The sequence below is a fragment of the Montipora capricornis genome, chromosome 3, assembly GCF_036669925.1.
Source record: "Montipora capricornis isolate CH-2021 chromosome 3, ASM3666992v2, whole genome shotgun sequence".
NCBI classification, from domain to species: Eukaryota; Metazoa; Cnidaria; class Anthozoa; order Scleractinia; family Acroporidae; genus Montipora; species Montipora capricornis.
The window spans coordinates 39,928,956-39,941,455 of NC_090885.1; the positions used below are offsets into that span (position 1 = coordinate 39,928,956).

Here is a 12,500-nt window from a genome sequence, read left to right on the forward strand (position 1 = left end):
TTTTGCAATCTTTTACCTGAGAATCTTTCTCATTATTATTATTATTATTATTATTATTATTATTAAATTATTATTATTAGTAGTAGTGGTAGTGGTAGTGGTAGTGGTAGTAGTAGTATTAATATTACTATTATTATTATCATCTTAATGCTTTAGCTCGGATGGATGTTATACCGACATTACACCAAGGAAGCGAGCGAGCCATAACCAAATGCCAAAGTCCCCTTGAGTCATTCCTTCTCCTTCACCTTTCCAACAGCTTCCTTAAAATCCTTGCTGTTTTGAACAAAGCTGTTTTCTGCAGCAATCCTGTCCTAATGGTAATCCCCAGGTCATCAAGCCATGTATCCAACCTTCTGCTTACTGCTCTGAGTGCACCAACAACTAATGGTACCACTTCCTGCTGTCTGATACCCCATATACAGGTTTCTCCTTATCAGGTCGGTAACCGGTAAAATTGACCGCTTGTGAGAGCACTTATTACCGCCTGCAAATGCTCAGAAGTCGCTTATCCTTTGCAGAATGTCCAACATTAACCAAATGCTTTACCGGTTTGAAAAGATCCCTTACATGTTGTGCTGAAAACTAGGGAGAACCCTGCATATAGTTACAGCAGAGCGTCCAGTGGACCAACCTGGCATAATGTCATGTCTTCTCTTGTACTCTTCTTGTGCCAGGTACTTGCACTCACTAATAATTGCAAGGTTTTCATATGCGTTTCACGCCAAAAAGGGGATGATGTCATTTGAAAGTCCTGCACTTGGTGGCACAATCCGACGAAAACAATCGAACATGGGTTTGTTTGTTTCTACAAAATCGAAAGAGGAAATTATTAGGGCCGTTTATACGAGAGAAAATAAGCCGTGGCTTACATAAGACGCGAGCACCCCGTATAAATGGTACAAAATCTGCGTTCGCGGCTTTCTCAAGCCGCGGCTTATCCTGGCCTTGGAGTTTATACACGTATAAATAGTTCCTTTCGCATATATGTATGCCGCGGCTTATTTTCTCTCGTATAAATGGCCCTATTGTTGACTTTGTGCTAAAGACATCAGAAACAAAGACGAAATAAAACTAAGCTTATTTCAATCTCGAGTTGCCGCTTGGAAAGGAGATCTCCAGTGATACTTTTTGGACCAACACTTTGTGCCGTAAATTTCGCTGATAGAAACAAAACACTAGCTCCAAAGATTAACAAGAAAGGGAAAGCTTCAAATCGTCAAGAAAGTCAATTGATTTCACTCATGAAAGATCATGTAGGTGACATGCTAGACCGGGATTAAAAGATACATCTTAGTGAAACTTGCCATTTTGCGCTACAATGACTCTCGTCGACAAAGACACATGCATTTAATTTTTTTTGTTTCATTCAACAAAAAATGTTTCGATACTTGTTGAGAAACTGTTAGACCAGGGTCTTCTTTTGTTTCAAATGTATTCCTATTCCGGACTACGGTCAATCGAACACGCCCTTAGTTACATGTAACTCTTTTTGACACGCCATGTACAAATGTCAGGGGAAAATAATTTACCTCCTTTTCTGTATAAAACATCCAGGCCAAATTGAAATGATTAGGAATTACATCTGGGAATCAGACTCAATAATATATAAAGATCCAAGGTTCAAACATGTATGATTTCAATAACTCTACCAACATATTTGCCAATGCTATCCCCAGCAATAATGATGAGTAAGACAGGACTACTCCGACTCACATCTGTTGAATTGAGCAGTGTTGACATCTCCAGTTTGGCCCTAGGTGGTGTCAATTTTCCACTACTGCCACTTTTGCTGTCCAGCTCACGCCATCTTCAAAATTTAATCATCTTGTTGGACCTTCTCAAGCCCCTGTTCCTATCATCAGACTGCCCTCTTTGCCCACTTCCCACAAGTCTTGTATGGTTCATTGGTAGAACATCAGAACTAATTATTGGAAAGTCATGATGCCAACTCCTGCTAAAGGCACTGGGAAATTTTTTGAGTGTACCATGCCATAACAGAAAACCTTACCCTCTCACCTACATAATATCATTGACAATTTTTTCTTAGTGCACTACTTTTTTGCTTTCTAATTGTAGAATTGAAGGATATGATGCTTCAAGAAAAGAAGCTTAGAGACAAGTGCAAACAAGAAGATGGAATTGTCTCTGCTGCCTCTTTGTGGACAAATGACATCTTACCGAATTGGGAAACAATGTATGTTTTGTGAGACATGTTTCTCCATCATTTTTTTGTTTACTTCCTGTTTATTGTTGAAGGTATGATGAAAGTTTGTGGTCACTTTGGTATCATTGAAAACCCCCTGTCAGCCGTTCAAAGAATATTATTTTTACCCACATATCATTTTTTTCTCAATGTGCGAGCAGACGGAATTCTGTAAGTCCTGCAATCTGATTGGCTCTGGGAGTGGGTGGAAGCTTGCCCCTTTGAAATGTTTTTAAAATTAATAAATATTGTGAACAGAATCTGTCCATTTCAACTGATCATTGCTGTATTGTCTGATATTTCCCTTTTGATAATAAGCATCGCAGGCCAGCATTAAGCAATGGTTCCCAGCCAGCACAAATAAACAGGTTATACACCTGCCTCGGTTGGACCGTATAGGTAAAAACTGTGCCCTTGGTGTCGAGTACTGCCCTCGGCCTATGGCTTCGGGCTTTGGGCCATACTCGAGACCTCTGGCACAGTTTTTCCCTATACGGACCTCCCAGCTGGTGAATACCATTTTTTTTAAATTTAATCACCAAAATTTCTTCCTTTATAAAGGGTTTTGGATAATTCACATTAATATTTTCTTTTTTAAATGCTGTCAATATCAATTGATTATTAGTTATTTTTAGGCTCTGCATGAAAGAATTAATTTAAAAAGATATATTTCCCTTTTTTTGTATCCTCATTGGTCATTTTACCTTTCTCCTTTATATAAAGGCAGCATGCAAAGAGGACAAGAGAACTTTGGTGGCAAGGTCTTCCTCCTAGTGTGCGGGGAAAAGTGTGGAAACTGGCTATTGGCAATGACCTTCACATTACTCACGGTACTTTTCGGATTGATATTCAGTCTAACTTTTTCTAAAAAATTGTATTATTGTGGTGTGCAACAAACAATCATTTCTGGGCATGACCCAGTGGCTAAGCCATTCTCGTCCCCAGAGCCCTCCGTTTCCTTTGGTCACATGGTTGACGAAACGAAAGGCTCTGGTCGTAGCCAATACCGGATGGCCGTAAATCTCGGACATCCGGCAGATCGTGCGCGCTTCTTTCAAGTTTCAATAATCGTGAGTGAGAGGCGAGTAGATATTGGTATAATGGATGCTCAGTGGATTATTTCGAAGAAGCGTTTAGAAGGCTTTGGTTGCACTTTTCGGTTACCAAACAACAAAACAGGGTGGTTACGATCAAGACTGATCTCGTTGCAGGTGATGCAATAGGGAACTTAAGCAACAGTGACAGCAACAAAAACATCCAAAACTTGCATATTTAGGGGACAAAAACAACAGCTTTGCACGCCCTGCATGTGCATGTTTCATTTTTGTCCATTTCTTTGCCGCCATCTGCTAAACAACAACAAGAAATAGCCAAATTTTAGGTTTTATCAAGGACGTCATCATTTGAGGTTAAATTTTCACTTTCTCCCCTAAATTAAGCACCGTTCCGACCAGTGTCATTCTTGAGGAACGGCCACACCCTCATCCTATTAAAAATGTTGAAATAGTCACGAAGTGATTACAGTAATGAGAATTCATATTTTGAGATGTCGTTCTCGTTGTCGTCGTCTATGTTGGTGTTCTCTGAAATGGCAGAGACCTGGCAATGGGCAAGTCAGACTTCTTGTTACAGCTTTCACTTGTTTACTCGCTCAACAACATCCTTTGCTTGTACTCAAAGTGATCATAGTGCACACATAGTCTTTTTGTTGTAGGCAGTAGCACAGTTGTTTTGGTAGGCGTGTTAGAAAAACTTTGCCAGGCTTTCTGTACAACTTTAGCAGCATCAAGAAAAACAAAAAATTGACAAGAGAACTGCTCGACTGTAGTCTACCAAGGGAATAACTCATCCAAACAATTTGAAATAAAATCCACCAACAGAGCTTTTTGAAAACCAGTCAACCACAGTCGAACGTTTCTACTTACAAAGTGATAGGTAACCAGTCTACCTCATCACTGGTTGGAGACTGAATACAGTCGAAAGGTTTTGACCATAATTATCTAATAACAAAAAAATGAAAAACACTCTGGACAATGCAAAGTTGCAATGAGACCTCTAATTGGAAGCCTGAATGGTTTAAATTGCAAATTAATTTTTATGTCAAAAAGCTAACTCTGCATGCAAAATATTGCTCTTCTTTCAGAATTATTTGACATATTCCAGTCACATGCGTATGAGAAGTTATTCACAACTCGGCAGAATAAGAAGAAGAGTACATCAGAACAAATTCATGTAGTTGCAGAGCTACCAACAAGTGATCACACAGTTGTTAGCAAGGCACACACAGTTGAATTGATCATGATGGATGTCTCTCGTACATTTCCATCACTCTGTATATTTCAGGAGGTATGTTGATTCGGATAATTTTCTTTTAATCTGATGTTTGGTGATTTAGGGTGTCTTTTGTAATTTTTTTGTTTGCTTTCTGTTTGGGTACAAAGATTGCTACAATCGTAATTTTTCCAGTTGTTTTGCTGTGTAAAAGTCAATCCATAATTCATGATTAATGTTTTCCTGTTTTGGAAATATAAATCAAGTAAATAGCGGAATAGATACACCCATCAAATTCCTGGAAAGTACAAAATGTTGGAAATGCCACCATAATGATGCGACTTTCAATAGCTGTGCGCTGTTGAAACTCTTTACACATGTATTCCTGAGGGCATTTTTCTCCTATAACAAAGGTGAATTTCTTCTTTTGGCTTATTCATTTTCACAAAAAGCTGAGTTTGAGATGTTCAGAACGCCGTTTTCCCAGACCTTTACTCTCGGGCTGAAATGTTCATTATTTTCTTTGGGACTCCGAGACGCCGCACCCTGAATTTAGCAGCTCAAATTTTGGAAAAAAATGTTTTTGGAAATAAATGAAAGGAAATCCAAAGTCGAGTCCTGAGAAGTCTTCTTTATCCACTGTTCATCAAACAGGTACAATGCCTCCTAGAAGATAACTAAGAAGCTTATCTACATGTAGCTAGGAGGCAGAATAAGGAATTTTATATCTAAAGGAAAAAAGTCGATTCTGGGAGACACAAATATAATGATGAAAGACAGGCAAACACAAAGAACAACAGAAAAAAAAGAGAGTAAAAAACTGTGTCACTTCAGATGGACTGGAGCAAAGAGGAAGTATAAATAAAATAATTAATATCACGTAACGAGAGACTTTTTCAGGGAGAACTGAAATTAGTAAAAGCGAAGATTTTTTAAGGACTCCTCAATATTATTCACTGTATTAATTACTATGGTTTTAGGGTGGTCCGTTCCATGATGTCCTTCACAGCATTCTTGGAGCATACACCTGTTACAGACCTGATGTGGGATATGTAAGTTTCACCTGAAACATATTGTAATACTCTTTTTTCATGTTTTTTTGATAATTTTAATTACTTTTTTCTTATGGAATTGTCATTGCTTCATGTAGAATACGCAGGTTTAATTATCTTGTGAAATTGATAACCAGTGGAAGATTTTTTGGATGTCAAAATTGGGCGTGCATCTAATTAGCTTTATTTCTGACCATAAGTGTGGTTAGCTCACTGGACTCACGACCCCTGGGTCTCTAGTTTAAGGCTTAGCTCAGTCTGTCACCGTATGGTTTTCCTTGCACTAAACTGTCTTCCCCACCCAGGTTTATAAGTGGGTAACAACAACGTAAGGCTAGGTATAACACGTTAACTAGCATCCTGTTATGCTTGCGCATGTGCCAGCGTCGCTAGTGACAACCACTGGCAGGCTTTAGTCGCTTTTTGCTTTTGAAAGCAGGATAAGATCCGGTCCTGTTAGCCCCCAGTGGCTCGTGTGCGACTTCGCCTCGCCTTTGCCTTTTCGGAACGATTCTAGAATACCCGGCCACCATTGTATTCCTGGGGCCCGTTTCTCGAAAGTCCTGAAACCTTACGGGCCATTTTCGGGTGTCACATTTCCCTCTGTATCTCAAGAACGGAGAGGATTTAACTCGCGAAACTTCGCAGATATGTTTCTTTTAGTTGGCACGAAAAGGTTACCTCTGGTATTCTTTATTCTGACCCGGGTTTTCACCGTCTTTTGGAAATTGGCCACACGGAGCTATATTACTTTGCAGAGAATAGCATCGCGATTTGAAAGAGCAAAAACGTTTACCCCCTTTCATTTCTGTGTGCAAGAAGGCGTCACGGTGTAGTGCATGACGTACATGTAACATTGTGCATCCATTTAGACTCAGTTATCATATTTCCCTCATTTTCAGGTCCAAGGAATGTCTTTCTTGGCAGCCGTTTTGTTGTTGAACATGGAGCCGTCTGATGCTTTTATCTGTTTTGCAAATCTGCTCAACAAACCCTGTCAGTTGGCGTTCTTTAGAGTTGATCATCCCATGGTAAGTATGATGTTCGGGAACACTGTTAATTCTTTACTACAACCTTCACCACAAGAACTTAAAGATTCCTATACTGTTTTATCAAAAGAAAAAAAAACAGTTTTTGGATCAGGCTAAGTTTTAGAAATATCGAAGGATCATCGAGGCGGGTGACATTGAACTAGGCGCAAATGCTAAGCCATTCAAATTCTGCACAATTCTCCATATCGCACGAAAGCCGAATGATTGGTTCATTATTCTAATGAAACACTGGTATTTTCCAAGCTCTGTTGCAACAAAAAACTCAGCCCAATTATGAATGATCTCGGCAATCAAAGAGACAGGAATGAATCTAGAACTGTAACAAAGTAAAAATTGACATGATTTCCCTGTTAATGCGTTCGTAATTATTTTTTAATAAATGTTGTTTTACCAGATGATCGCATACTTTGCTGCCTTTGAAATGTTCCTTGAGGAGAATGTCCCAGCACTTCATGGACATTTTATCGAAGAAAACTTCACTCCAGATATGTATTTGATCGACTGGTAAGAAAAATCGTATTTTTAAAAATTAAAACCTCACGCATGCTCGATTACTATTGACGAATGATCGCGAGAGGGAGAGCGTGAGTTCGAGGTTCCTTATTAGACAAAAAGAGTCAAAATTACGTTCGTGCAAAGCTCTTTGTATAAATGTACCGGCTAGGAGCTAGCATTTTTAATGACTGGATATCGTGATCCTCTCAAACGGATTCTTGTCTTCTTTTAGTTCTAGACAGTGCTACACTGTTTCGGATAAATTCCTTTCTTGCCTAGTAAGAATCTTCTCAGTTGTACAGTCGAATATAGATGCTTTCTCGAGTGTTGCAGTATCCGAGAATACAGTGCAGAGTTAAGTACTGTTTCCCCTCCGTAGTCACCTTTTTTTTTAAGGCATTCAAGGCACTTGTTACTGCATTAAATCAAAACGCCCCTTTTCAACTTCATTCACTGCAGGACGTTCACTTTGTTCAGCAAGTCTCTTCCTCTGGACTCAGCCTGTCGTGTGTGGGATGTGTTCTGTAGAGACGGAGAAGCTTTTCTATTCAGGGCTGCTCTGGGTAAGTCTTATGACATACTTTTATCACTTAAAGAATTTGCACGTAAAGAAATGGGGCAACAGATAACATGATGAAACTCTCAGACTTTTCAAGTTACCCAGGTCAGAGAACTTGAAATTTTGTCTTTGTACACTTGGAAACTTGGCTAAACTCTAGAACACGCGTCCACAAATTTACGTATGCCTCGTTCTTCAGACGATACCACCTTAAGAAAATAATTAGTGGCCAGGTATTCTGAGGGAGCTACCAGGCGTGGGAATCCCTCGGACTTGCGCCCTCTTAGGGTTTCTCATGAAGACCCACAGGAATCCTAAGACATCGACGGGAAAAAACCAGTTACATGAGTATATAGGCTGAAAAAGGGATGGGTATAAGCTTTTGCAAAGAGTACATTCTGTTTATCTCAAGGCTGCTTCCTGAGAACAAATTTTCCGGAGCCCTTCGGCCTTCCGCGCCATGAAAAAGTTAGTAGCCCGAGTATGTTTTTCAAAGCCCATAATTAATTGATTAAAAGTGGGGATGGATCACCTTGTGATAAGTGTCGCCCGCGCGCCCCTGGCGAGCCAGCGGGCGACCGTTTGGGAGCAGCCTTGTATCTGTGTATATCTTAAATTTATGTTTGCTTTCTCAGGTATACTGATGTTTTACCGAGAGGAATTACTTCAAATGGATTTTATTCATCTTGGCCAGTTTCTGTCAAAGTTGCCAGATGACATCCCCGTCGCTCTTTTGTTCCAAACAATCGCTTCTATCAACTTAACGGAACAGAAATTCACCCAGACACTTTCAGTTCAAAAGGAGATCGCCGCACAAATTAAAAACGTCACGGCTGCTACAAAATGACGTAAAATGTTTTGGTCAAAAGTTTAGAGTCAGAAACAAAGCGTGAAGGTTGCCTAACGTAGGAATCACCCAAAGTTTTCCGAATGCTTACGTAACAGTAGACCCTTGTCCAAAACGGTGACGGATGGACAAAAAACCGCTTAATATGACTGCATGGTTAATGAAGCTCTTTCACTTTTTTGAAAAATGTAACAAAAGCCTGTTTTTTGGACTAAAAAACGATGATTGAAGTGTTAAAGAAATTTACCATACTATGTTTCGATGAATGTGGGCAGACCTCACAAAATAAATACAGTTGCATTGGTTTAGAAAAGTTATTGCAAGCCTGACAAACCTACCTTGATTCGGCCTGAAATTTGTCTCCTTTTTAGACACGGGTCTTAAACGAGCTAATTTTTGAAATGTTAGATGTTTGTTATATTGTAAAGGTGACCATACGTTTTAGCAAAGTTCCAGATGGGAGTTGAATGTATCCCTCCCAGAAATTTCCGTCCAAGTAACAAATATTGCCGTGGTTATTTTCTCGCTGAAAATATAAATTTTGGTAATATTATAACGTAGAATAAAGAGTTGCGGCAAAGAGTAGAATTTAAGTAATTGGGTTGAAGATGCATTTGCATACAACTTTCGATTAGGGTTGGTAACTAAGTCGCAAGTTCTCCATAGTCTTTGTAGCAAATTTTGGTTGGTTAAAAGGAGGCCAATCAACTTTCCAACAACCATGAAAAGCGCATCTCAGATCCCAGAAGCTTTGTCCAATAACAAATTAAGGCTTATCTAGGATATGAAATCCACAGCCTCCACAAAAGAATTTTCAGGCGACTTTAATCCTGTTTTTTATTAATTCTTCTGAAAAACAAATCGATCTAAAATTATAAACATTGATGGAAAAAAATAGGGTTCCTCAAAATGTTTAGAACAGTGTTACAACATTCATTTGCGTTCCATAACTACGTAAATTAAAGATGGGGTACAAACATGACCATGACACTGAATTTTATATAGGTCCCAGCTTCATCAAACCGTTAGAGCTTACGCGCACTCACTTTCGCAAATGTTCTGTTTACATTTTGTGGAGTCAATATTTTGGTATGAAATAATTATATGGTATAAAATGGAGTAAGATGTAAAGTGGCGCAATCGCAAATAAATGTAGATATTCGTATGTATTATGTAAATATAAGTCTTGTTCATAAGTTTCAGCATCTTTTTATCCTTGGTAATCGTTTGACAATTTTTTGCCTCGCGGTTGAATCTGTACTGAAAAAGATCTTGTGACATTGCTTTTTGCGGCACTGTTGGTGCACTACACACTATGTCACCGGTTTGTAAGAGTGTCACAGCGTAGGAGTGTAAAGGCACCCTCAAACGAGGAAGCAAAATGTTTCTGAACGAATTCAGAAACATTTTTGCTTCTCGAGAAGCAAATTTTGCTTCCGTAGCAAGTGTTTCCTGGGGCAGCAAACGCGGAAACATTTCCTTCCGCAACATTGTTTCCTCGTTTGCGGTCCCTCAATCCGTGGCAGCAATAGGCCCGCAGCGCGTGCATAAATCACGAAAATAAACAGGTCTGTTGGAAGCGTGCTTGAATTTCAACAAATGAGCCCCAAAATCGGCAAGAATTTGTGACGCTGATGAAATTAGCTTGAATGAATGTCATGAATCAAATCCCTGTGCTTTTCCTAAAAACTCTATTATCGATATTTATTTACTTTTGCATCAATATTTGTTTTGCATAAGGCCGGCTAAGAAAATCTGTACCTTGCTTCGTTCACATTTTTGAGCGTTAAAATAGACTGTTCGGTCCTGTTTCTGACAGCAAGTCGTATATTTTGAGGTCTCCCATGAAGATACTAACCGCGCCGGACAGGCTTAAAGCGTCCGTGAACTTTGTCATGGAGAGCTGTCAGACGCTCTGGTATTTTTTACAGGTCACAGGTTATTGTTTTACCAGTACAGAGAGTATCCTAAACATTCATGAAAGCTGATCGTAGGCCTAAAAACTTTAGTTTAGGCCTAATTGCACGTAAGCTTAAGCTTAGCCTCAGGTTGTACTCAGCCGCAGAGTACACCATTAAACTTGCCTCGAAAAAGAAGTTGAGGGGAACTTGGAAGTGATCAACATGTCAGCCTTTGATTTTCTTCAGTCTTTGTGGGTTTAGTATTTTATCGCTTCATGTAAGGTAAAAGACAGTCTTGGATTCTGGATATCGATTCCAGGTCCTGGATGTCAGATTTCAATTTGGTTTGTGGTTTACTGCTTTTATTAGTATTTCGCTTACACGGAATTACTTCAGTAGGCATATGTTGCCATTAAAAGGCGTTGTAAGGAGTGTTTAACTGATTGGTGCATTTTCTGGGGAAAAACCACAATGAAAGAGAAGTAATTACCTTAGGGATAAAATTTATTTCTTTGCGTACCTGTGAGTGCATTGAAGTCCGGTGTTCATATTTATTCTATATCTTTGAAGCAAGATTGATGAGGCAGTGATATTCTTCAATATTCAGGTTCTTTGAGGCTCCAGTAATTACGAGTGAACAATAACAAGAGAACTAAAAGTTGCTAACTGTTGCTTTTCATGTTCATACAAAATTTGCTTGAAGAATTGTTCGATTACTATTTTCTACACTACCTGCCTGGATTAGCCTATGCTATTTGCGGGTTAGTGTATCTTGTTACTTTTTAGGTAAATGTGCTTTAAATAAATTTGAATTTGAATTTGAATATGTTGGCAAAAGATGATGCTCAAATTTGCAGTTAAACAGCTGGAAAATATTTGTCTGTTACTTCACGTTACTTTTATCAAATAGAACCAGGTAGCATTATCAATAATTTTGAAACGAGAGATATCGCAATTATCCTGACTTGTGTTTGAAAATATGAGAATTTATCCCGTAAAAGGTGAAAAAAGTGCTCAGTTACACGTGTGTAAAAATGCCTGAGGGTTTCACCAACGACGGTAAAGAGCCTTGTCTCGAAGGCTGATCTGTTTGCTGCACCAAATATTTTTCAGAGCGCAGCCAGAATGCCCTCCCTGCTTGCCAATCCTTTGATGAATCTCTTCTAAATGGCTATCAGGTGAAACCCTTTTTCCTAGATAGGATTATAATCTTAACTTTTTCTAGGTAAATACCTCACAAGATTTAAAAATTGCTTTAATGGCATTCAACCTAGTGCTTCCGCTAACTGTGCTTTGAATATGATATAGAAATGGCTGTACCCTGCACAAGAAAAATCATCTAAAATAAAACACAAAGGCAGCAGATTTTTTTAGATTACGGTTAGGTGAGCCAGAACACAAGGGAATCTATGCTGGCGCCGTTCCTTACATTTTGTCTCATCAACATACGAGTTTGCTCACCGTGAGTAGCCATCACAACTTGACTTCAAAAGGTACTTCAAAAGGTAAAAGACCTTGTTAAACATAGTTACATCTGCAGTTTTAAGCTCTTTAGCTTCGATTAAATGCCAGTTATTAGCCATCAAAAACTGATAAATTCTTAGAGTCTCCTTAGGTGGCAATAGCGCTGATGATCTCTCTCTTTGTAAAATTTCGAATTTTCAAAGCATCATCATTCGCTCAGAGATTATTTGGTGTTTGGCATTCAAATTTTCATAAATACTCCCTTATGCAATGCACTTTCAATAGTCAGTAGTTTATTCTTGGCTGATTGATTAGACTGAAAACGATAGCCTTGTGATAATGAGGCAAAAAAGTGTCAGCAAAGGACGCTTTCCATTTGACAGAACTTACGGGCCAGACCGGGCATTTGAAAGGACTAACTCTACAAGGCCCTCAAATTCACACATTGTGAGGATGATATATGCTCCTCCAGAAGAAAGCGAGGGATCATCAGGCAAGTGTTCCTTCAAATTGTTGCCATTTCTTTGCAAACTGACGGGTCTGGCCGGCTAGTTCTGACAAAAGGAAAGCGTCCAGAGATTCCCCTGTAAAGTTACAGCAGACTCTGCCTATATGATGTCTCCAGGTGAATTTGTCAACATGAGAGCAATTTG

The 12,500-nt window shown here is 39.1% G+C and overlaps 1 protein-coding gene across 1 annotated transcript in view; it reads left to right on the top strand.

The window, feature by feature from the left end:
* LOC138043140 (TBC1 domain family member 14-like) overlaps positions 1–9,651 on the top strand; it is a 21,395-nt gene extending 11,744 nt beyond the window's left edge. Inside the window, exons 5-12 of the mRNA XM_068889272.1 lie at positions 2,080–2,197; positions 2,930–3,036; positions 4,350–4,552; positions 5,458–5,529; positions 6,432–6,560; positions 6,976–7,085; positions 7,536–7,639; positions 8,271–9,651. Coding sequence (XP_068745373.1) covers positions 2,080–2,197; positions 2,930–3,036; positions 4,350–4,552; positions 5,458–5,529; positions 6,432–6,560; positions 6,976–7,085; positions 7,536–7,639; positions 8,271–8,482 — 1,055 coding nt within the window. The 3' untranslated portion in view covers positions 8,483–9,651. The remainder of the gene's footprint in view (positions 1–2,079; positions 2,198–2,929; positions 3,037–4,349; positions 4,553–5,457; positions 5,530–6,431; positions 6,561–6,975; positions 7,086–7,535; positions 7,640–8,270) is intronic.
* Positions 9,652–12,500: the final 2,849 nt, after the last annotated feature.